This window comes from Anopheles nili, chromosome 3, assembly GCF_943737925.1.
Source record: "Anopheles nili chromosome 3, idAnoNiliSN_F5_01, whole genome shotgun sequence".
Taxonomy (NCBI): domain Eukaryota; kingdom Metazoa; phylum Arthropoda; class Insecta; order Diptera; family Culicidae; genus Anopheles; species Anopheles nili.
The window spans coordinates 7,838,556-7,864,517 of NC_071292.1; the positions used below are offsets into that span (position 1 = coordinate 7,838,556).

The 25,962-nt window shown below is 47.5% G+C and overlaps 1 protein-coding gene across 1 annotated transcript in view; it reads right to left on the reverse strand.

Annotated features, from left to right (window-relative positions):
• LOC128726817 (aryl hydrocarbon receptor nuclear translocator homolog) overlaps nucleotides 1-25,962 on the reverse strand; it is a 129,005-nt gene that overhangs the window by 46,073 nt on the left and 56,970 nt on the right. Inside the window, exon 3 of the mRNA XM_053820646.1 lies at nucleotides 6,971-7,131. Coding sequence (XP_053676621.1) covers nucleotides 6,971-7,131 — 161 coding nt within the window. The remainder of the gene's footprint in view (nucleotides 1-6,970; nucleotides 7,132-25,962) is intronic.

Consider the following 25,962-nt stretch of genomic DNA (forward strand, 5'->3'; position numbering starts at 1 on the left):
GGGTTCTTCAGCGCTTGCAAGGGCTAGTCGAAATTCGAAAGCTTTTTTTTTGTGTTGCTGTAAGCCACTAGCCTTCGTTTACAGTGTGTATTTTTAATTTATTCTCACGTTGAAGAGGGTAATTCAATTTCGCCGCTCAATGAGATAGAATTTTCCGGCAAGGTGGACACGAATCAGGAGTTTGGCGAGGATTTTTATGATGTTATAAAGGCAACTTTTGAATGTGTTTTAAAAATTATGTAAATTATGCTATGTAAGCGTTGATATTGCTGCAAATACTTCAAACAATTGAGCGACTACTTCTGCTAAGAATGTACTGGAAGTATATTCAAAACAGTCGATTCGTACTCTATAGAGAACAAATTGAGGATATGCTCGCTCGACGTTCAGTGTTGATAGGAGTTGTACAAATTTTCCTTCACGGTCATCCAATTTTCCACATTCCAAAGGATAGCACTGGGTGGCATGTACTGCAATTCCACCCTTCGTTTACATTCGTCTCGCTTACATGGAGGCTACTTCAAACGCCACCGTAAAAGAACGAAAATTTGGTTTAGCTTGGCTTGGTCGTTTTCGGGTGTCGGCATTCTAAAGCCAGACAGAAAAATTTATGTAGCTATCAACAAAAGGGTAGCGCTTTGTTTGAGTTTATCTTTTTCTTAAGACTTTTGCGCGTGTGTGTGTGTGCCGTTTCATTTCTATCCGTCGTGAAGGGTAAAGCGGTGGCTTAACACAACTCTAGAATGTGCCCTTCGAATTGCGGAATCCTTCTGTCTCCCGAAGGTGGTGGCGCGAAGGATTCGGTTGCGCAGCTACTCGTCCTGATATGCTTTTCATTCGTGGAATCGTTTGTTAAAAATGGGTACCTTATGACCATTGTTACTGTAGCAGCACTGTGTGCCATGAAACCCGGCACGTTAATGCACTCTGGTGCGCTTTGATGGTGCTGCTTTCCTTTGCACTATTACGTTTGGGTTCGTGCGGAGAAGCGAAAAGAACTTTTTTTTTCGCACCAAAGAGGAATTTTTCATCAAAAGAGTGTAAAATAAAAATGTTATTATGAGGTTTCTTTCTGCTCGCTGCACTAAGACTGGCTGGCGGAGTAAGGACTCAGTTTTCGAGCTGTGCATGGAACGTGTTTCCATAACTATGCATTACAATATGAACGAACGTGCGATGTACGCTTAGAAAGGTTCTATTGCTTGCATAAAGTTTGACTATCATAGTCATTGCTACGCAACAAAACGCAAATATAGAAAACCTTTCCACAACAGTTTAATTGCATGCTTTCATAATATTAGCACGATGCTTTCAAAAAAAGTAATCTAAACCTACATTGCACAAGTAAAATACATCTAAGCGGCGGTGCGTTGTTAGAATCTTCTAGAACCAAAAAAACGGACTCGTGAGGGACAATTTATTCGTCCACCATAATGGTATCATATTCTTGTGTGGTAGCCAGGACACAAGCATCCTGTGTTTACGAGCATCTGAGAGGGAGAAAGAACCAAAACGAGCAGCTAACACGAGTCCTCTCTCGATCTCGGTGTACCACCTGTCCCATATGGTTTGGATGGTCACCGTAATGGCAACCGTAATGTGTGGTTTGGAGACCTCAGCGCCCGTTACAGCCAAGGGATCGATGGCCCAACGATAACATCTCATTCGTTTAGATGCGTTTGGGGGAGGTAGAAATATGATTGGGTGGATGTCGTTACGGGGGATAATCGTTTAGGCGATTAAATCTTGGCGGGATCATCTGGGGTGCCAAAGACAACCCATCGGCCAGAGCACCACTATCGTGCTTTCTGCAGGAGTTCGTTTGGTGCAAAAAAAGGGTTTAGCTACACATTCATTCAGGTCGATTTTGCCCTGTGGAACCCTTGAATTGTAAGATATAATATAATAATGTTTTGACTTTCTCTTAGTGTTGAAAAAAAGTTCATTTTCTTGCAGTCGGATTTTTCGAATTAGTAAAACTGAAAGAACGTAACGTAGGATGGGATGTAAATTATATTGAATTTCATTCGCCCATTTTATGTTCCCAAAATTAGCTCAACTGCCCCCGGCATGTGGGTATTTCAGACATTTGCTGTCCACTTTTGGCCAGTTCGAAAATGCTAGATAGGTTTGGGTTGCCCTTTTTTACTGTGAGCTGCTAGGTGCTTCTCATGGTTCGTAGGACATTTTGCAAGTCTCTTTCACACCTTTCCTGGGCGGCACGATGCTATCATTTTCCTGGTGTATTCCTGGCCTTATCTTTCACGAAAGGTTTCCCACTCGCGCCCCATCCGATGTCACCCCGTCGCCGTTCGCAACCGTCATAAATCATTCCGGGGAAAGGAGCGGTTTATTTTTTTTTCCATGCGATCCCCTCGTTGCAGTTTTTCCGCCGAGCCGGAATTTGTACCCGTCCGAAGATTGTCGTCCGAGGAGCGAAAAAATGGCACCATTTGGCATAGCACAAGGGCGTGGGTAAAGCGTGGGCTAGGGACACCAGTCCTGGTGATTCGTTTTCACTGGCCACGGCAGAAAATATCCTTCGTCCGAACGGCTCAAAGGTTGGTGTCCATTGGGGTGCAGAACGCAGACGGAAAAATTGTTCTCTTTATACGACAAAGGTAGACCCCGACGGCTGGAGGAAAAATGACCGAGCTGGGTCATTTCTTTTTCGTCTTAAACGATTCTCCTAGAGGTAAGGATTTATTTTTCCAAACGGAATTATTATTAAAAAGCATTATTTTTGGAACTATTTCATAAAAAAACATTACCAACTTGGTGAGAGCAATGAAATAAATGTCTACATGAGCAATAAGTGACCGTTTAATTTAATTTCTTTTGTCGTTGTGTTAAATTGACGTTTTTCTGGCATGAAAGCAAGATAGAGAAAAACGGCATTAAAGCGCTCGATAGGACACCCAGAGCGACACGGTTTACCATTAGTAGAGAACAGACGCAAAATTATGATAAATGAAGCTACCTTCGAGCCTTTAATAGTACACGTTCAATGATACTGTGCGAATGTGACTTTTTACTTCTTGGTTATCGATTTTTTCTTTTCTTTAGAGATCCGACGTATGTAAAGGAAAGGTAGGTTTTATTTCGTTCGGATCTAACATTCGTATATTCCAGGATAGAACGAAAATAAAAATCTATCTCGTTTTCTTGCGATCGGATAGATGGTATAACTTGTAAATATATCTGACATAAATTTTCCGCTACCAAAAACTTTGCATGGCTGACATCTTCACTTCTCCGCTGCTGACGAAAGATCGTCGCAACGCAATCAATGTAATGGATCTCCAAACACACATTAATGAAGACCTACTGAAATTTTCATTTCCCTTTCCTAAACGCCCAAACATTCGGTGGATAAGTTAGGCTGCTGTCAACGGAACCGTCCTTGGTGAATCTTCGCAATTATTAGCCTTGGTGGACCATTACCGGATTTTGTCCTGGGTCATCCGGGCTAAGATTGATGAATTGTTTTTGTTACTTCGTGCATTCGAGTCCTGGCAACTCCATGCAAACTCACGCACACCGTGCGATGTGTGGTATAGCGTAGCTGGAAACGCGTGGGTGAATTTTCCCGACCACCGAATGGTTCCCTTCCATTAGAAAGGGTCGCGACAAGCGGAGACAAAGGGAAAGCGGCCGGGCCATGGCTGGAGCCTTGCAGGACGCAACCGGACTAGCCAGCGACGCCGTGCCAGCGTGGCAGGAAATTGAATTCGGGATAACACCATAAATAAACGTTGCTCCGAAAGCAATTAACTGGTTTAATGATTTTTCCTTTGCCAAGAAGCACATTTTTACTCCTCGGCGGCACCAATGACTTTCCCGGGCTCGAGCAAACGGGGTCATCTAATAGATGGCAGGGCAAACGGAGGCACTGCTGAATTGTGGCAAAGCGCAAGAATGTAATGAAGAAGCAAGCACACACACACACACACACACACACACAGTGTGGATGAAACGAGACAAAACGAAAAAAAAGAAGACAAAAATAAAATAGTATCATTGCGGCCAGTTCTTTGTTTCCTGCGCCTTGCAGCGGCGGAAATGGGACAATGGAAATGGAAGTTTTATTTCCGCGCGTTCTTCCCAGTGGAAAGGGCTCGAGTTTTCCCCGAGAACAGTCCTGCGTCGTTCAGCTCGTCCTTTTCTGCCCTACCACGCAGCCTTTACCCCACCTGGTTGAAACGCACGAGTACCAGAGGAAGAGCGTGAGAGCATAACAAGAGATAAACTTCACAACGGGTTTCACAAAGTACACAGCAAGCGCGGGCGGGAGAGTTTAATCATTAAAGTAGAAAGAACTGCCAGGCCGCGGAACTCGGGATTGTCCCGTGCGCATACCCCAGACTAACCGATGAGTTCGAGTTCTTGTTGCTGACAAGTTTCGCTTCGTTTCCGGTTTCCTGCAAATTTCCCAGTACCCAGCCACGGGATGTCTCGTTTCTGGACTTTTCTTTTCACTTTCCCTCAGTTCATCACAACTTTCACTCCGTAAGTTCTTGCAAACGTCCTAACACACCCGGAGAGATAACAGAGAAGCAAGTGACCAAGAAAAGCGGTAGGAGGAAAAAAAACCGGGGGTCATTTTGGGCGAAAGTTGATTTAACCTCTCCCATTTTGGCGTCCGATGACCAGCCGGCCAGCGCTGTCCGGCGTATTCACCGCACGCCCGTCCTAGTTGCCCGCACTGGGATATTGTTCCGCAGGGGATTAACTAATCGAATTAGATTCAAATATATGGACGTCCGAGTGACATTATTTCTGACCCGTTCTGGTCGGCCACCTTCCGGCCGCCAAACCTTTCCACCGCACGGGAGCCGAACGCGCGTCACTGTGTGCGTCGGTCACAAGACGAAAGGACATCACAGGGCGGGGGAGAAAGAAAGAGAGAAAGGTATGCGTGTGAGAGAAAGTGGGGTGAGTGTGCAGCAAACCAGATCACGTGGCGGTTTAGAACACGGAAAGCCGTCTTCCTGCCATTCTCGCTACGAAGCGGAAATGAACGATCCTGCCGATTAGGGTAGAGGACATTTTATTGCTTGCCAAATGACTTCGCTACCATGTGGCCAAGCGCGGGAAGGGTTGGAAAAGTGAGTTTTATTTGTACCTTGCCCCAGAGCGTAACCACGCAGAAGACGTGACTGAGTGGCCATCAAATAAATTTTTAAATATTTCGATTGAATGTTTTGCAGGCAGCGCTTTAATGTTGCAGGTATCAGCTGGTAAAATGAAATCCTAATGAGGATTTGTTTCTCTTTTTTAAGGGTACACCTTTGAAATAGCACGCAAGTACTGATACTAACGTGTTACATACAGCCGCAGTAATTCAGAGTTGTTAAATATCCTAATCTTTAAATTACTTCACTGTTCATACTTTCTGAAACCGAAGACCAATAAGCTAGGCGAAATGGTTTTTGCGATGCTCACGATTTTTTTTGTATCAGCAGATGCGATAAAAATCGGACATTTTTCATAATGATTTACATCGGGCAATTAATCTCTTTTGCCGACGGGCGAACATGGTTGTAGCGCTTCTATTGGCGCTCCACAAACAAACGCCGTTAACGGTCTTCATCTCTCTCGCACTGAGGTGTTTTTGGTTGTTCGCAACATAATCGGTCAGTTTTTCGGTTTTGTCGATTAGACAGCAAAATATCGTAATATCTCTATTCGAAAGACATTAAGGCGTTATCTAAATCGCATTTATTGATGTAAGTTGTCCTTTGGCCGTTTGAAGAAGGCTAGTTTATAGAAGTCTTTTGCTTTAATTATCTTCCACCTGAATGGCTTCTTTACAGCGCACCTTGTCAATTGATTGAATTATTATGATCGAAAGAAAGTTCTTCGTTCGTCCTTCGGACCGCGAGATATTTTATAGCGTTTTTGCCCGGCCCCGATGTTGTGCTCGCGAGCGAGCTCCTGTCCGGCGTTGGGCTTTGAAAATGATCCAGAAGTCATTATTTTAACTGGTGTAGAGATAACGATAATAATTAGAAAAGAGTTTGCCAAGTTCTCTCCCTTTTCGGGTGGCCCTTTGCTCATCTGCCGCTCCACCGTGAGTCGTACGGCCTTAATGATGAAGGGGAAAAAAGCTTCGGCCTTCGGTAAAAAGGACGAGCGCACCGTTGAATGCGGAAAGTCGCCAACGGGGGTTCCTCTAGTTATAAATTCTTGGCTAATTATTTGAATAAATTACCCATCCCTAACGCTACCTTCAAGGATGCTCGCTGCGACGTGTACTGTTGCCATTTACTTTAACATTTTTCTCTTTGGTGAGTAGTTTTTTATCCGTCTATTTTCTTTACACGAAATGAGCAAAGAATGTTTCCATAGCCTTTATGCGAATTCTTTTGCTGGGACATCAAACCTTCATTAGAATATCCAGATAAATCTGTCAAATTTACCCATTTAAACATAATCTCCCAGCTCAGATGTGCATACCGTAAATTTAATCAAAAGTGAATATACAAATGGAATGTAATATAAACTTACATAAAATAACACATCAACCATAAAAACAGCACACCAATTTCAAGGGAAATAGCATGATGTTCATAAAAAAAATCAGCTCAAATTCAAACAACCAACGCGGGAACCTTACGAATCCAATCGTGTCATTTGCTGGTTTCGACGGGAAAAGAAACTCATAGTTTTATGCGCATAGCCGTATCTAATTCAAACCGTACCGAGGTTTTATGACCACGGAATGGAAAAAAAAGCTGCTCTGCTGCATGGGAATCATCGCCCCAGGTATGGGGAGTAAACATTTTACGACCTCGCAATGGAAATTACTTTCCAACTTTTGATGAAAATCAGCCAACTGATCAAACGCGTTCTTAATCTACTAAACAAGAACAAAAAGTGAGGGAAAGAAATGGATGGAGAGAGAGAGAGAGAGAGAGAGAGAGAGGGAGAGAGAGAGAGAGAGAAGAAAGAACTCATCAAAACTTACCTCTTAATGCCTTCATGTGCGCCACAGCCATCCGCAGGATCGTCAGCTTGTCCGGCTTCCGCGCCAGGGCACTGCAGGTCGGCACCATGTCCGACAGCTCCGTGATGTAGGCAGTCATTTTGTTTCGCCTCCGCCGCTCGATTTCGCAGTGGTTTTCTCTACTGCAAAGGGTGATAATAAAATATATGGCTGTGTTACAAAAGATGGCAAGCTCAGGCGTGCGACGTCGTGTCGAAGTGGCGATGTGATGGGAGAAATGGTTCACAAGGATTGAAGGGACATTATTGCGGAAGTGATTGCATTGAGTGCAGTGTGCATGTATTGCGGCTTATGAGTGACTTTATTGCTGCAAAGTGTACGCGATAAGCCCTCGAGCAGGTGGACAAGGCGTGTAAAAAACGCAAGAAAAATTTTGCTCCACGGGGTCCAGCGGCAGTTCGGACTCGCCACTTTCGGTAGCTGCAAATACCACGCTAATGATACATCGCTGCAAGGGGCCTTCGCTGGTGCGCATAATTCCGGTAGTTGCAGCGCTAATGGTGCTTCGAAATGCATCGTGAACAAGCTCACCGAGCGAACGCATTTCTTTCGACTGCTCAATTTGTCGGTATGCAAATGCAAGAGAAACGAAGCGAAAACCGTCGGGGGTCGACTACTTTTCGATCCAATCTTGGCTTAACATTTGCCCCGAGGGAGCGAAAGTGCAGGAGCGTTTAAGATAATCTTAATCAGATTGGCAGGGTAAGATCCCTCCGGCTGGCAACAAACAATTTGTTCGAGAGTCTCGTGTTGTTCTTCGTCGAAACATTCGAAATATCGAACGTCGGTATTCTCGAGGGCAACTGGAATGCCAATTGCATCTTCCTATGCCCATTAAAATGTGGTTCATTGCGCTTCGCTCGTTATTACAGCTAGCTTCGTCGTTGAGTATTTATTCCCACTAGCAGTGCGTTTTAAACGGTGATTGAAAAAGTAATGTTGTGCTTAAATCAGCGAACAGAGCAATATTTCTGTTCATGAAAAGCATAATATCCGAATTTTACAAAAAGAAACATTCTGACGAATCATTCCCATACCGAGCTTCGAAAACTATTCGCAAACAATTCGCAGTAGCTCACGCCCTAAAAATGCATAACTAAAACACTTTCCATATTCCCGAAAGATGCTTTTGGAATTGTGGGCGCGGCATCATCGTTCGCGCACATAAAACGTTGAATTATTATGAAGTAATGGCCACACACAAACACAACCGGATAAGAGGGGAAACTCACAGGAAAGACGCCGAGCTCAGAAAAAGGTTCAAATTTTTACGCTTTCCGTAGGGCGGTGGGTTTTTCGTTTTCGTTTTCCCCAACACCCAGCCAGCCAGTACCGTACGTACGAATGTTTGATGGCAAAGAACGAAAGGCGAAACAGAATGGGAGCAGCGTCTGTTTTGGGGTAAATGGAAGGATTCGAAATCCTGCAGCTGTCTGCTGATGGAACCGTGGAAATGGTGAGCAATCGTAAGGATGGTACTCCCATCGTTGATGATCGGTGATGAAAGGCGGCGGGTTGAATGTGCCGAAACCGAAGTACGGACGTACCGGGTCAAAGATTCGCGGTCGAAACAGAAGGCTTCGACGAACCACAGGGGCAAGAAAATCGATATCAAAAAGACCGCAATGTATCGTAATAATCGTAACAATTATTATTATTGTTATTCTACTTTATCTTTCTTTATGGGTTACGCGATATGGTGGAGTTATTGAAAATGAGGGAACGAAACGTCGAGCGAGAGGGAACAAAGCACTATCGAGTAGGTGAAGCTTCTTCGTCCGGGAAATTTCTTCGCCCACTCTGGGAGAAGTGTTGTTGCGAAAGAATGTCTGTCGGATGGTTTATAGAGGCATTCATCGTGAAAATTCGTAAAATAAAACGCTAGGGAAATTCCCTTTTCGAAAGGATTTCCTGAGCTTCCTTTCCTTTAAAATTTGGTATGCTTCAGTGGCTTTTAAAAAGTGATAAATAAACCGCGAAACTTCCATTCGCAAAACTTACACCCATAAGATAGGCTCCTTTTTGGCGTCGTATTATTTTATGGACACGCATATGGTAATGGTTATGTTTGCCTAATGGCTTACGCTACACCGGTGAAACTCGCCCAATCGACCGACGAATCGGCTGGGCGGCGTTTCCAGGCCTCCGAACGACGACAGCAGAAGAGCACTGCTGATTTTTATTTGCCAACCCATCCCCCGGGGCCGGTGCATTACGAAAACGACGTCGCTTTATTTGCGGCCATTAGTCTAATGTAGTCTCTCTTGCCTTTTTTTTTGCTCTTGCGATCGTCGCTTCAAATTGTGCCCATGAAAATACGGCGCTTTATCGGTTCGAACCGTGTATTTAATATGCATCAAATCGCGCAAACCGTTCGTGTACCACGCGGCGCAATATTGCATTTCGGTGGGGCCATATTTTGTGGAAGGCTCTCGTCCCGACGGTCGTTCGATCGCTTCCCTGGCACAAAACGCCATCGCTCGTTCGAAGTAACCTCGCGAACGAGCGCAGATGGAGGAAGCACATGCAACAGAATTTTTGATTGTTGTTTTAACTTAAGTGTGCTAATTGATTTTCATTAGAAAACAGGGAACCCGGGGCACGAATGGGGTTGAATTTCGCCGGTCGACAATGGAGGCAGCGTGCCGCGAGCCGATACGGTCTATTTGAGTGGTGATGAATTGATTTCGAAAGTTAGCGGGTGTAGTGGATGAATTATTGGCGAGCGAGTTTAGGCGCCTCGTGCGTTGGGTTAGGTAGCAGGGATTACATTATTTTGGAGCATGCAAGGTTTAGCCTTACTAAAGGAAGTGATTAACTGAACATGGGGTTTAGCCAAACAGTTTCATTTGTAGCGTGAAGCACGGGAATGACGTTGGTAATTTATTTATTTATCGATTTTGCACGTCGAATAAATGTATAGCAGAAACATACTGGTCCGTTAGTGATACAGATTTTCTTTGAAAAGGATGAGATCCGTCACAATTATGTCTAACTACTCCATGTTTCCCATTTATAAACCGTCGAAACTACGGAATTCTACCAGCATTATCGTGAGTGCAAAAAAAAAACAACGCCTTCCAATGCGGTAGAGGCAAAACACAAGGCAGCACAATCCAATTGGTGGGGAAGAAAAAAAAACTCCCATTTCCCACTACCCATCGAATTTTTCATTAGCATAAACTTGTTAACTTTCACATAATCGTTTTTGGCACACTAAATCCATCATCGCTCTCGCCTTCATCGCTTTCCTGCGATACCCTCGACGACTTTGGGATACGGTCAGTTTACTCAGCCCATTGTTTCAGAGCTCCCACAGCGCAGCCCAGGGAAAAGAAATCCGAGAGTTACGCCTGTTGACGCCATCCATTCGCATACAACGGCGCCCATTGGCAAAAGGGGCAGCAGGATGTCGCATCGGTCGGTCGGTCGGTTCAAGTATGCACGCAAATATGGCACGCCGGGCATCGAGCGATTGTTCCTGAGTACCACGAAATTAAAGGCATAGATGGGGTATTATTTGCAAAACTGCATGCAAATACTGAACCGACGCCAGTGAAAGCACAACCTAATTCATCGATCAGGAAATTATGAATAAATACTACGCGCTGAACTGCTACAAGTCACGGAGCTAATGGACCATAAATTGATTTAAAACTGCCCTCGAGGCGAGCAGAAAAAACGAAAACAAAACTCCCAAAAAAAAAAACGCAACAACATGGAGAGATGTAGCACGCCAAGAAAGAAAAGCAATTAAGCGTAATGCACCGGCGATTGAAGGTAATAGATATCCTGCTTTTATTTCGATCACCCCGAGTCGTTAAATGCGTACGAAACGAAAGGTAGGCAGACGAACAACGTTTGGGATGTTTCGAATGGCAGCAGCAGCGGCATACGGCAAAAGGGCATCGTTCGAAAAGGGAGAAAATTAATAACGCATGTAAACTGACGGCCTTATTGAGCAGCTGACTGACCATCGGTCGTTCGGGCATCTAAATCGGGCAGGATCTGGCCAACCCTCGCTCCACAAATGAGTGACAGGAAAGGGAAAGGAACGTTAATTGAATGTAAACTGTCCGAAACTTCATTGACGTTCGACCAAAAGCCTACACAAATTTGGGCCAAATCGTCATGCGACGTTCCCTGAGTTAAGAATTGAGCTTCATACGAATGGAGCAGTGGAGCAATACTACGGTGTAAATTGAAAACAAAAACGCATACGTTACAGGCAGCTTGTAGTTGCAACCAAAGCAACCACCACAGTGTTTAAAGTGTGCTAATATTATTCAACAAATCTTTGACACAATAAATCAATTTGGCATTGCCTTGCACGTTTGGGAACGGAGCGCAAGTAGGATGGAAATGAAATGAAAATTCAACACCCTCTGTGCACAATTTATCGAACGTCATGCAATGTAACGGTACTCTTTCGTGGCATTTGTATGCATTCGTATTTAGCCCAAGATCATTATGCTTCGATGACCCAGATGTGTGTTATTGAAACATTGCACATTTAAATATATAGCTAAATAAACGCAACTTTAAACTCTACACAGAAGGCTTAAGGCTTTATTTCTCAAAGAACGAGCCACTTGCTGTATATTTCTTTTAGATTTTATATGTTCCATGGTTTAAGAAGCATTCTTCAGCAGCTACGAATACTCGTTATATGCACATGCTCCCACCAAGAACCAATAATCTTGGCGCATTGTCGGCACAAGCATTGTGGCCTTGTAACCCGCACCACGGTGCAGATTAATCGTAAACTTCAATTCGTTTACTTTTCCTGCACGACGCTCGTCCATTTTTGCTCGACGCTCGATCTTTAGCGTCTCCGCGGGCGGACGCTTTTCCGCCTTTGCGATGTAATAATTCAGATCGGTAGTTACTCGGTATCGAACGTCTAGCCTGCCAGCTCAAGAAGGTCGTCAGCGTCAGTGCGCTTTCCGCTAATCTGAGTGCCGTTCTGCGTCGCTTTTACACAACCTCGATCGGAGCAAATTACAGCTAACGCGCTCCCTCACCGTTGTTATCTCACTGCAGTTATCATTTTGTGGGTCTGGCGTTGGTTCGGATTTACACCCCCAACGCTTCATGGGGCCATGAAAAGAAAGCTTGCGATGAATAAAAAAGGAAGCGCCAATATCCACCGAAACGGAACGTTGTTCGGAAGATTTGGACGGTCCATTCTTTGGATTCTGTGCAAGTGTTGTGGCTTTGCCAGCTGCACATAATTGAACCAGCACGGGCATGGCAGCGTCCTCCTACTAGAGCTGATGGTTATCCACCACAATGAACATAAACCTTGGCGCTCTGCTCAAGATAGAGACTGATGGGCGGCTTCGGGCGGAGGTGTTCAAAGTTTACTTAAGACCGATGGGGGCCGGTTTTCTTTTCTGCCTGTCCAACAGCCCGCTGCCAATGTGCGCGCTTTTTACGAGAGACAAAAAGGTCGTAAAATAATAACAATTTCTTCCGGGCAGCGATTATGCGCCAATGGAGAAGGTCTTCGCCAATGTTACAGCGCGGGTTTGCAGTGGGAGCAGGTGATTAAATTACTACGATAGTAATTGGGTATGAGTCGTCGTCCGCGGCACAAAGCTGGTACCGTCAGGACACTGGAAGATCGGCTCGTGAATAGAATCGATCGGTTGATTCGGCATCGTAAAGTAGTGCTTCATTGGAAGAATATTAATTTTAAATGACTGCAATACAGCGTTGGTAAATAACAATGCAAACAGCGCGCATCCCTGGCAAACGTTTTAGCGAAAATTTGGAGAACATTGATCACAAGGTTGATGCTCGAAAAACGTAAGAAGAAAATGAGCTTTCATTCTGCAACACTCAAGAGAGATCTCAGAAGCCAATGTTTAACATAATTATAAACCAACGCATATGCTAATTTCAATATTGGTTTGATGTTCGAGTATGCTGAAGGATATGCAACAATTATGCCACAGAAACTCACCAAAGCACGGACGAAAGGATAACGGCGAGGATGTGTCCGGCGGTTGCCACTACACACCAACTACCACACCAACTAAGTAAAGAGAAAGGGGTAAGTGCCAGATCCGGCTCGGAACGGACGTGGGCCCCTGCCAACCGGACAGCTAAAACCTATTGTATATCGGCTCTTTGTGTAGTGGTTGGCCGCCTGTCCACCGCCTGCGTATCCTTCCCTCACCCACACATGCACACGCACCCCGTCATCATCGGGTGGGTTGAATTGTTTCCATAAAATTTCGCTTTCACCGCAACGCTCGCTTGCAAATTCGGTCCCGAGACCCAGCCACAGCACCGAAACCCGCAGCAGCAGCAGCAGCAGCAGAAGTAGAAGCAGACGAGCGTGCGGTGCGGGAAAATGCGCGCGCGAACCGACCTGCCATTTAGATTTATGTCCGCATAATCTTTCGAGGCTAATATGTATGATTTGCATAAGGCAACATGAAATGTCCATTACTCAAAAACGCGGCGAAAAATACAATCGGTCCCAACGCAACACTCACACGCGCGGCGCTAGGATGCGATGTGCGGGGATGTTGGGTGGGACGCATACAGACGCATATGGGGCCACCGAGGGGTGTGAGCAACGTTAGAAAACGGGCCCCCGAACCACGCGGAGGCCATGGAGCCGTCCCGCACCACCTGTAGCTGTTGGGTTGATGATTCGCTAAATTTTAAAGGGATGGTGATTATGAGCAGTTTGAACGCGGTGGCGCACGCAACCGGCAACGAAACCAGCCGCCAGGTGGACGCGCGAACGTGCCACAACGAGGGACCCCCTCGTCTGGGTCGCAATTGGACGGGAGTCCTTCGCACCGGCCAGCCAATCTGCGGCGTCCAAATCTGCGTTCAGTGCGGGTTTTCCAAAACCCCACCATTGGCTCACGGAGTCTACCGCGACAGGACCTGTGCACCACGGGCTCGGTGGAGACGGGCAACAAAGTGAGCAAACATGCCACATCCTTTTTCCTGTTGCGCTTGCCCCCAACCGGACGTTCGACAAAAGGTCCAGGTTTGCCTTGCACGAAGAAGCATGTGCATGCGTGCCTAGCCACATGCGAGCAAAAAATAAACCCATTTCCAAGGTGCGCGCGCGCGTGTGTGTGTGTGTGAAGTAAGGGGTGGGAAGAGGGGTAGGTGGGGAGCAAAGTAATGCTCACTTCATTCACATTTGATGACCCTAACTAGCGAGCGAGGTGACCCATCGGGTGGTTCCGGAGGTTACGGTGGACTCCCTTCATTTAATAGGAAGCTTCCGTGGGCTGGCTATCCGGAGCGGAAGGAAGGACACACGTACGGTGGTGCGGTAGTACGGTGGAGGGGGTACAGGTGCGAGAAATAAACACTTTTGCATGCGATTTTTCCCGTCACATGAAGCTCACACCGCGCGCCACTGCAGCTGGCTGGTGGGCGCCAGTTGCATGCACCGCGGAAACTCGCGTAGTTGCAATGGATGCAGTTTGCACCGTGCGGCCGAGTGAAAGGGACCGACGTCCTACAAGGGGGGGGGGGGGGAACGTACGTTTGGTGGTTTGCATTTTTCTGCGGTAACACACGCTCATGGCCGGCGTGCGAGAAGTGTAACAACGGTGCAACAAAACAACCAATGCATAAGTGATTACCATAATCACTGGTATAACTTTCCTGCTCGGGCAAGCCATTGCAAGCCAAAGCGTCACTGAAGGGCCGGACGTTGGAGGCGCAAACTGACCACAACAGCACACCGAGTGCTCCCCTTTTGCGCCCCTGGCGGGGGGTTGTAATTGATTTGCCTACAGAGCGCACGATGCAATCCCCAATCGGTCACATACCTTGTTGCTGACCGGTGGGTCTTGTGGTGCTTCGCGTGGTGGCAGTGTAATGGATCAACCAATCAGTTTCTGTCCAGGCACACGAACTCCGAAGGATTACCTTTCGTGCCGTCGGGGTGGATGTAAATGCGAGGCGAAAAGGGAGCAAGACAACGAACAAAACAAAAACGCAAGTCCCGTGCTAACCAGAACACTACCGGTGGAAGCAATAAATTAATGATACAGTCGTATACACCCCGGTTGACGTATTGGACGCTCTGTGTCTCGCTCACACTCATTCTCTAGCCGCGCTGATGCAGGATCGTATCGCAAAAGGGGGAGAAAAAGCAACCCACCGTAAGCTGCTTCGCGACTCCTTAATAAGCTGGTTCGCGAAAAACGAACCGTTTTCTTTTTTTAACGTATTCTCGCACCCGAAAAGGTACACGGCCAGCCCCACATGTGGATGCCGCCATTTCCATCAACTGCTGCTGCTGCTGCTGCTGCTCGACTGCAGGCGTTGCGAGTAATGCATACTAATTTCTTCATTTCTCTCGGCTTACAATTAATCCGCACGACAAACTTTTGTCGAACACGGGGAAGGCTGGGATGATTGTAAGGCCGAGATAAAAACCGCGTCCTGCAGGATGAGCAACTCGTCTGTTCTCTTCCCGTTCCAGGTTCGGAAGACTGGAAGACGAACGGGCACTTTGAGCAGATCGTAATTTTGAGAGTGTCTCGCATACAGGCGAAAAACCGCAAAACGATAACGCATTTGATTATTGGTGTGTTTTTGATCTCGTTATCGTCCCAGGTCTCATGTTTTATAATGGCTCGTTTGAATCGAAAGAGGTATACGTGGGACGTGCGCTAAGGCTGTGATAACAGCTTCTGAGCAACACCCAACCCGCCATTGTCGAGTAGCGAAGGGCCTTGGCCCTTCGCTTTGTAGCACACGGAAGGCGTAATGGTGCCAGATATCATATCTTGTCTTGGCACATTAACCACCACTAAACGCGATCCTGAGAAGCTCGTCGGAGCCAAAATGATTCCATTTAATGTACACATGCGTTACTGCCATTTCCCATTCCGCATCAGGCATCGTACGACTCCACTCCGGTTGGATTATTCGTTTCCTCCCTCCCGAGAAGGTAGCCCCATTGTTAATGGACCCGACACGAATCCTTGCCACTCCGTGGTAGGCGCGTCGGGAAAGATTAATAATTTGGAACGTTGATAGCTTCGCTCGGCATTAAGCGTTCCCAGGAAAACCTCACGTCGGAAGGTAAATGTGAGGATACGCGAGCTCTGGGAACGCTCGGGATTTGGGCATTTCGTCCATCAGCCGGCGGTTTCACGCGCCAAAAACCCTTTGCCCACTCGCGTCACGGGGGCAATTAGGTACTTTTTTGGCCAAACTTCCATCGGCTCGGCAGAGAAGCGTCTTTGTAACCATCTAGCGATGGACTGTCAGACCGACAGGACGAGCAGTTTCGATCTTTCTAGAAACGATGATGCCTGACTCTGGCCTGCTCTCGTCATTATAGAGACTCGGACGGATTCACGTGCGAAACGTTAGGGCTTCTGTGGGGAATAATTTTCGAACGAAGTGTGCTGAACGCTGAAAGCCCGAAACAAACCTCCCCATTTCGTACCGACAAGCAGCGAATATACCTCAATCTAAGTCACTCACATCGGGAGCGATTTTGGGAGCAGATGTTTCTCTAGTCCTCATGCCCGTGCCGTGTCTGCACTGCACTGGGGATGCTAATTGAGCACTTCACCTTGCGACCCGAAGGGCATCATAAATTGGGATTCCACGGGCACGGGTGCCGACGCCTATTTCGTGCATTTTGGCACGGATCGCAGCCGGAATCATTAGCAGCTTGACAGAAAAAGCCAATTTACTTCGTTTCCATTTCCATATCCATAGCAGACAGCTACCCACCGGGGGGATTCGGGCTTTTGGTGGCTTGAGAGGATTTTTATTTTGACACCTCATTTCCTCCTGAGCTGATTATCGCGCGTCGGTTTATGCGCTTGTTAACGCACGTCAAAAATTGCGAGCCACAATACACACACACGACGCACACATAGTGGCATGCCGAGCCCAATTTACCATCCCGCAGCTGGACAGCTGAATTATGTTACGCCACACACCCCGGTGGAAATTTTAATGAAACAATTTACACAGGTCACCGCACGTTCGAAATCAGTTCATTGGGTTCAACTGGCACTAATGCCATGCCCCCACAGGGACCGTGGGAGTGCTATCAAGTGTGTGTGTGTGGTGAGCGATTCGTCGTCGAACGTCAGAGTCGTGAGCGAACGAAAGGATGACGACGATGATGAACCCTTGCCCTTCACCGGCGGGCTACAACATTAATTAGCTGCTTATTACCGCCCAGCGAACGTGCGCGGACAATTCGTAAGGATCGGGCAGGCTCAGGGAGCGTTATTACTGCCGGGTTTGCCAGGCGTTGATTGAACAACGAGCAAAAGGCAGCGGCTCGACAGAAGCTCCGGCCCGAGGGTGAGCATATTTCCAAAGGTGATTCGCCGACGGTGAAGGGCGGTTCATTTCTTCGCATTTTCCCCTCGGGGTTAAGCTAACGTTCTCGCCGGTACCGCCGGTGGCTTTGTTTCTTTCGCCGATGAAACGCTGATGATTATTGCCCGTACTGCGATACACTGTTTAGGGCTTTTAAAAAATAATGAGTTTTTAATATTAAATAAAATACGCACTCGAGGGAAGTCGGGGAAAACTAGTACACGAACAGCCACACCCCACCATCGGTCATTACCTCCAACGAGTCCAGCGGCTTGTTGTTGTTTTAGTGCCACCAAACAGCCTACCGAATCCGAATGGCGACGTGAGATCAGCACGAGGCACGGAAAAAGGGGCACGGGGTTTTATGCTACTTTTCCACTCACAGCTCCCTCTCGTTCGATCGGATTTTTCGAACCGAACAGGATGGGAAACTTGAGCGAAAAACGCACCCGATGGGAAAAAGCCAGTTCGAAGTAATCAAAGAGTAATTAAAAGCAAAGTCTGTAGCCGGCATAAACTTTAATTAGAACGGTTTTTTTTTGCGCGGTGACGGACGGGTGACGGGGCCCTACAAGGAGCCACCCCGTAGTGTGCCCTTCGTTGATGACTGGCGTCGTTTGTGCGTCCAAGGAACAGGCCCTGCCAGCGGGAGGATATCATGATGATGATAAAAGGCCGCGCCGTACAAGTGTGTGTGGCTTACTACGCGCAACGAGCTACCGGGCGAAGGAACCCAACCGGCGAGCTGCTAATGTTGCCGCTGTGCCGCGAAAACCAGTGTGCTCGTTAGCAATGGGCACATTAGCCAGTGTTTTATTGTTGCAACACCCTTTTTCCGGTCACGCTGGCACCCGCTGGGGCCATCAAATATCCACACAGGTGATGCATTGATAAAGCGCGGCAGGACGTGGGATTATGGCTTCGAGCGAGCGGCAATAAAGCGAGCGTTGCGGTGCGTAGCACTAGGTTAAGGGCACTATAAACTATACTACCCAGAAAGCGAGTGACAATATTCGTGTCGCGGGACATTGGGCAACCTCGGGAAGTTTTTAGAGAATTTTTTCGCAAACAAGATCCTTTTGAAACGAATCTAACATTGACTGTTTTCTCGCATTAGCAAACATGCCAATTGCAGAGTCGATAACTTTCAGCGAAATAATGTGTACAAACTCGGAGTGGATAAATTAACAAAATGAAACTTTACAGGCTGGTTCTCACATGCCATAAAAGATCCACCGTGGCTTCTCCGTTGGCTCACGTAGTGCATCGGTCGACCGTCGGCTGTGGTTGCATTTTTATCAGTTAATTTTTCACCATCCCTTCAAGGGAGTTCTCGCTTGCTTGGAAGACTCGCACTTCTATCCCGCACACCCACACCGAGGGCACTTCAACTCTTCTACGAGCGGTGAATGGGTTCAAAGGCTGGATTCTGGGATGCGACGTGCGCTGGCAAGGTGGCGCACACACATGAGAGCCTCTCGTCTGGGCGTAGTTCCGGTGAATGAACCACTTCTCGCCTAACGATCAAAAACCCCAAGTCAGCCAGTCCTGGCAGCCAGACAAACCATCGCGAGGGCGTATATTTGTGTGAGAGAATTTTTGTGCGCGTGTCCCGCGCGCCTAGAGGGCTGCTTGGTGCTGCTGATACGAAAGAATAGTAACCGAAGAGGCACCAGAAGTTGGGCAGCTCACAAGGAAGACCCTGCCTTTGGGCGGGTACAGGCAGGCACAGGCGATTTGCGTTTGCATGGCCGCCGAAGGCTGCGGCAAATTTATTCCACCTCGCTGTGGCATGCATAAATTGTAACCCATTCGCACACTCGCCGGGGCGCGACTTGTGCACTTTGTTTTTCCATTACCACCGGACGAGGGCGGAATCGCGCGAAAATCTCCCATACCTTTAGGGGTTCGAATGCGTTCGCGCTTGCCTGGACGATTGCCATACTATCGACGACCTTTGGGACAACCTAACACATGCTCGGCATGTGGTTCTCCGTCGGTCTTCGTACATTTCACCCGGCAACATCATGTTTACAATGCATCGAACCGTGGCAGGTACCCACCATGCGCGCTGTAAGCCGCACATTCACATTGCACCGCAGATTGAACCGATTTCTCGGGAAGCTGCAGCTTGAAGGCAGTGTTATTATCGCGCCAGCTTCCTCCGTTGGGTTCGCGCGCGAACGCGTAACACAAAACTCGGGGCCACAAAGCTGTACGCTTGTGCACGCTGGTCAACCGCGGAAGCTTGCCAGCGGTTCGGGAACAAGATTGAAAAGTGATACCCTAATTGACAATCCAGAAATATCTTTGTAATTGGGACAATCCGGTACCGTGGACCGTATCTATCAGTTTGCCTCGGGGTGCCAATGAGGGACCGCCATTCTCAGCACTCAGGCAGGGAGCATCCGAAAACGGATGGTGACTATTTACACAGTGCGAATGTCCCGTGTACAGTAGCTGCAAGATGTACAGCAATGTGCTTGTTAATTACGATCCACTCGTTCATGCGACGGACGGTGCAAAACGAATCGCTTGCCGAACAACATTGTCGCTGTAAGCTGGGCTTCTGGCGACGACCATCGAACGGACGAGGACACGTGTTGAGTCCTGTAGATTTATAAGCTGATTTCAGACCAATGCATGGGAAGCGAAGCTTTCGAGCATAAATATTCAAATACGACACAAACGCATTGCGCAGTTGCGAAGATTCGTCGTGAAAGCATATCGATACATGTGGGGATGAAAAATATACATCCTTGCTGAATTCACACAATCAAAAAACTCGACAAAGCGGTGTTATCGCAATGTTCCCGAATTCAACCGTGTGATTGGAGGGAGAGTGCAATGAAAGTAAATTTCACTTTCCATTTCAAGCGTCACGGTGCGAAGGTTCACGATTTTCGAATCGCTAATCATTTAATTAATAGCGATCCGATTAATCTTCGGCACACCATACAAGGCATCGCCCGCCTGCCAGTATGGAACTGCACCGAGATTAAAACTAATATCGCGGGCAGAACACATGTCAGACAGCGGCGGATCATTTTTCAACCAACAGGCGCGCGGAGGGTCTCACAGTGATTAAGCGCTTTCGTTCGTTAAGCGGTCGTCCGTGTGGGAGAAATATGAACCAGCGTTTGTTGATCGGTGAGAAAGCACGGCCTTCCACAGTTCGCATGGCTCCACAGTTGCTGCCGACGTGAACTCAATCTTTAATGGGTTCGGCGCAAGCCGTGGTGAAAAGAAAAGTGATTTTTTTACACTCATCTAGGGGTAGGTTTAAATTTTGTCTGTCCCTCCCACCAGGGTGCGACGATTGATTGTATTCGATATTTTAAGGACGGCATACTGCGACGAAAACTAGGACACAATCGAATGTAAACTCACGCGTGGCTTACACACTCAAAGTTATAAGCTTTGTAACGTTCTCATTCCATTGGTATGCAGTTTAAATGTACGCATTTCCGCATTCCAAACGTTATTTTACAGAAAAATACGAAGCCAATTTTAAGAAGTAGCCACGGTTGTATTGCCTAAGGAACATATGCCGCCATGTTTGGCGGTGATTGCGAAAGCTGCCTGGAGCTGTCTGTAAATAAATTCCCACGGTGTTGGTTCGTTTTGTAGCGAGAGCCATGTGAAACTCTCGAAATAAAACTTAAACTGTTGATCTCATCGATTGCACAATGAGTACCTTTTTCCCAAGCAATATGAAGAATAGATGACGAATTTGGATGGCATTCGCTATCGTTAACGAACTTTTAACTCATCTGCCAGGTATATTTCCTTCGTTTTATAACAGGACCTGGCACTGGAAGGAAATTGAATTCTATGCAATGTTCCGACTATAGTTGCGCTATCTGTTTCTGTGACCATGTTTCACACGCTATTAGAATCGAATTTGTAAATCAATCCATTCCTTTGATTGCTTTTATGCCCGACAATCTTACAATGGCCGGTTGAGTCATCTTACCCCGTTCGTCTTCCCAGCCTACGCTAGCGGCCCTGACGATGGAAAAAAGACGCCTTTTTCCCTCCAGAATACTGTACAGTGTGTCCGGCAAGATGCTTTCCCGCGATGGCCTATGTTTGCTTGCGGGGTAACGTTCCGTTTCTTGCTTCCCGGCAAATCATATCTTGCCCTGATCTCTGACTGACCGCGTCCCCTGTCCAATGTTGCTGGGCGCTGTTTTTTGCTGCCCAACGCGGAGTGTGGCTTAGCTGGTCCACGGGTTCAAACTGGACCGCGCGAATCGAGACCAGCGCGTGCGAGCGTCCTCGTCGTTCAACCGGCCGATTGTTGATTCCAACTCGCGTACGCGAAGCCTCTTCCGCACGTTGGAACCCGGTGGGAAATCGAAACGATACAAGTTGTTGCAGCGAGAGAAAAACAAAATCCTTCCTCACCGGATCGCCTGCGCTTGAGCTGGACTGACGCCCAGGGAGTTATCTTATTCTCTACTTAAACTTTAGTCACGACTGAGCTGTAACTGACCACAATTTCTGAGCCACTTCAGGCCAGCCCACACTCCGCGCGCAGGCCTCTGCAACAATTGCACCGTAGAAGTTGCCGGCTCGTCGGCGACGGCCTGGTGCTGAGTGCGAACTAAACTGGTTCAGTTTGTGCTGGAGCAGGCTCGTGGGCTATGCTTTCGGTCGAGGTCCCGGTCCGGTGTCTTGAGGTGACCGTCGCGAAGGAAACGAAACGAGAAACCGTTGGAACGCTATGGAGCTGGATCGTCCGCGTTGGCTGAGATAAGCACCCCGAACGAAAGTCCAGCCGGCGGTGGAACGGTGATTCATTCCATGGGAAAAAGCTCTCGGTCCGGAGCGGAATAATCTGCGTATTTCGTGCGTTTCATCAACCGAACGCGTCGCGAGTGATCAGCTCCACAAAGCGAGCCTTCGATGTCTCGTGCGGTGTATGCGATGGAATTTAGCTTTAGTTTAACAATTACAATGAGAAGACTTTCGATGATAAGTCCAAGAGCTGTTCAACAACCACATGAAACAGTTCACTATCAAGTGACCTGAAGCACATTAAAATATTGAACAAACCTCGTCTGTTCCGCGCCACACAAGAGCGCTTAGTAATGTATCATTGCCAATCGTTTTATTTCCAGTGACGCGGTACGCTTTGATTTACAAGCCATTTTTATATGGAGCAGTTGCAAGCATGTTCCTTGCGGAAAGAATGAGCCATTCTCCCTGCGCGAAGCCCTCGTGCTCCTACATGGACATCGATTTTTTTTCCCTCCGGCCATCTTTACAGTTTTATTATTATCGTTGCTCTTTTCCCCGCCGTAAAAAAAGCATTGTTCCGACGGTATTCCGATTACCTTCTTGGAGAGCTTTTTTTTTGGTCGTTGTTGTTGCCTCTTCGCGGCGGGTTTACGGGCAGGAAAAATATGGAAACTGCAAGCACACCGTGTGCTCCTATTGTGAACGATTTGTGCATCGTCGTATCGCGGCCCGGACCGCGCAAGAACTGCTTCCCAAATGCATCCATCGCGCGGGCGGCCGGTTGGTACTCCGCCAGCTCGGATCCGAATTCGCGTCCTCGAGCCCAGATCGGTGCCGCGCCAACGAAAGGGCAACGAGGGAGACCGTATGCACGCGCGGAGTCCGGGAAAACGGAAAGGCAACACAGAACGATATAAAACCAGTGAGTGCAATTTACTTTTAGAGTAACATAAATTTTCACCGACTAGGAAAGTTTCCCATATTTTTTACCACATCTCGCACCGCGGCTCCCAGCGCGTCCCAGCTCGTGGGGTGTGCATCGTTTCACCCCGTTCGTTTGAGGCGGGAAGTTGGAAAACCGTGCGATGGTGAGCGCGGGAGAAAGTGAAGCAAAAACGAGCAAAATAAACGGAAAAGAAAAACGCATAACCTCGCCTTGTGTAGCGCGGGCGAGCTTGGGAATCGTAGCGAATGTTTCCATGTGAAGCGGCGTTCATTCTCCTCGCGCCTGGGTGAATACGATCCGGTGGGTGGTGGTAGTTGGAAGATGGAAGGGAGGACCAAGTCCTTCTTGCTCGTCCTCAACGTCGTGCGCCGTACGAGTGGTCGGTTCCCAGCGGTCGGTGTTGTATGTGCCACCCTTTTGGTAGCGGTAGCACCGTGTAAGATTCTATTTCAAAATTTTGCTTTTTCTTATTTACCGCTCTTTGTAACCCTGACAGCCAGGAGTTGGCGTGTATCGGGAGCGAGAGGCGAGCGAAGAAAGAAAGGCATGGATGGCCGAAGGGCCTTGGTCTTGGCTAAGCAGCGCAAACCAATTTCGTATAAACCTTTGGAAAATCTTTTTCGTACTCCGTCTCCCACCGATGGCGCTAGCTGCCCTCCAGCGAAGGTAATCATAAATCACCTGTGAGAAGTTGCCGTTATTATTATTAGAGCGTCCGAATTCGGACCGCGAACCGTATGAGTTGTGCAAGGATAAATCGGTCTGACGCGAGGGCGTAGAGCAAGGAAATACTAGAATTTCGGCTTTCGGTTCCGAAACGGAACACATGCCAGACGTTCGGAAAAGGGCTCGCATTCGAAAGCGAGACACCTCACCTGATGACGTACATTAAGCGAATAAGCGTTCGGTAAATACGCTGAATGCGTTTCGCTGTTCTGCACCTAATATAGAAGGGCTACGACAGCAAGCGGAGTGGCGCAGAATTTGAAATGTTGAACGGCCATACCGGTTTACGGTTGCTCGCACTCTCACGTCAATCTTCATTAGAATCCGTTGAAGCTAGTGTGAACGCAGGAATTCAGCGCCTGTCGACAGCAATGGCGCCTGGAACCCGTAACTCACAGGCTGGCGCTTTAATTCACAAACGAACCGAAGAAAAGGCATGAACCGCTAAGACGATTGCGTTAAAGCCTTCAATCCGGTAGCTTGTTTTGGGCGTTTTAACTTCATTCATTCCGGTCCGGTAGGAGGTTCCCTTTCGACGTTCCCGGAGAGCGCCAAACGAACGCCAAAACGAGCGTCCCTACGGACAAACCCAATCGGTGAACCTTTACCGGCGGCCCTGGCCACCCCGAGCGAAGGGAGACAGGAATCTCACGCCTTTATCAAATACCGCCAGGCGGCAGAACAGATCAAAATGCCTCAGCTTAGGTGGAAGCCGAAAGGAACGCGAAGAAAAGATAAAGAACTGAAATTGAGATTCGTCGAATTTTATCGCACTCGAAAGCTCAAAGACTGGCAAAAAGCTTCCATTCCCATTGTGAAGCGAACTGCCGGCTTAAAGGCCGAATTTTGTTTCTCATTATCGAGTTCTGTTTTTCTTTGTTTAAGCAAAGGGAAGAGGCGAAGGGGCCTTGTCTTCTCTCGGTCGAATTATTATAATTGGCACCCCGAAAAACTTTGGCTTCCCATTTTGTTTCTTCGTATTACGATGATTAGTTTTTAGTTCATATACTTAGTATGATTTAGTTGGTAACTTGTTTCTTGTTGTTTTCCGTTTGGCGCTGCATTAGGAAGACGTTTAGATCGCTACAGTCCTTGCCCGAGGTCCTTTTTTGTGGCTTCTAGCATTTCGTAGTGGGTTCTTTCGACTTCTAAATTAGTTTGCTGGCCCCGCCGCCCATCTAACTGTCTCCGGTGTGTCTAACAACTTTTTGTTGGTATCATTACCGAGCTGTGGTATTTCTCTTATCATCACTCAATGCCAGTCAGCCATCACAACACTGTGACACAACATATTAGACCATTTTGATTCACTTTAACATCGTAATTAGCAGTCGAGTATTATTCTTGACCAGAACAACAATGCAACTAGATACCGATAACTTAGAACCGCTTAGACAAAAAAAAACGGGCAGCTCAGTCGAAACGTTAGAACGAACCACAAGTTAGACAGTCCTACATCGAGGTCGCAACCAAACGAACAAAGGAATTACGCGGTACAGGAACCACGCATAAAGATCTTCATTTGGCGTGTGTGTTTTTTTCGTTCTTTCATATCGAGCAATTATGTATAATTTAGTAATTTTGAATGTCCCAACGGCGACCTTCCTGCCGCTGTTTTGATTGCTGGTTGTGGTTTTACGCCGACATTGCCACAGTCCAGGACGTTTGTAGCAAGCCCGGTCTAAGAAGGGTTTTATATTAAAATCAATCCACGAGCAATCTCCCGCGGCTAGATCACACAATGTCGGAAAGGGTACAACGTGAAATGGAGACAACACGGGTTTTGCTGGTAGTAAGCAGGGCGTAAAAAAGCAAGAAACGTTACAAAGTACCTCGCCCAGCTCGCAGTAGCTCAAAACTAGCCGCATCGCTCGGTACACGGTAGCAATTATCAATATAACAAAATGAAAACGTTCCAAACCACCGCCATTTCGGTTGAGCGGCGAACCTCCGAGGTGACCTCGTATTTGAATTCCACCAAAGGTTCGTCACTTGCCGCCACGCCAGCTCTTTCCCATCCGCTTTCTGCGGGAAAAGGGAGGATCGAACTGTGCCGTTGGGCTGCAGTGTTGTCAATCTTTTTTTGTTGTTGTTTGTCCGTTTCCTCTTCAACTCCCATGCGCCCAGATCGGATGGGAATGGGATCGATTTTTTGGCCGCATCCGACCCAGCCAGTAGGGACCGGATCATA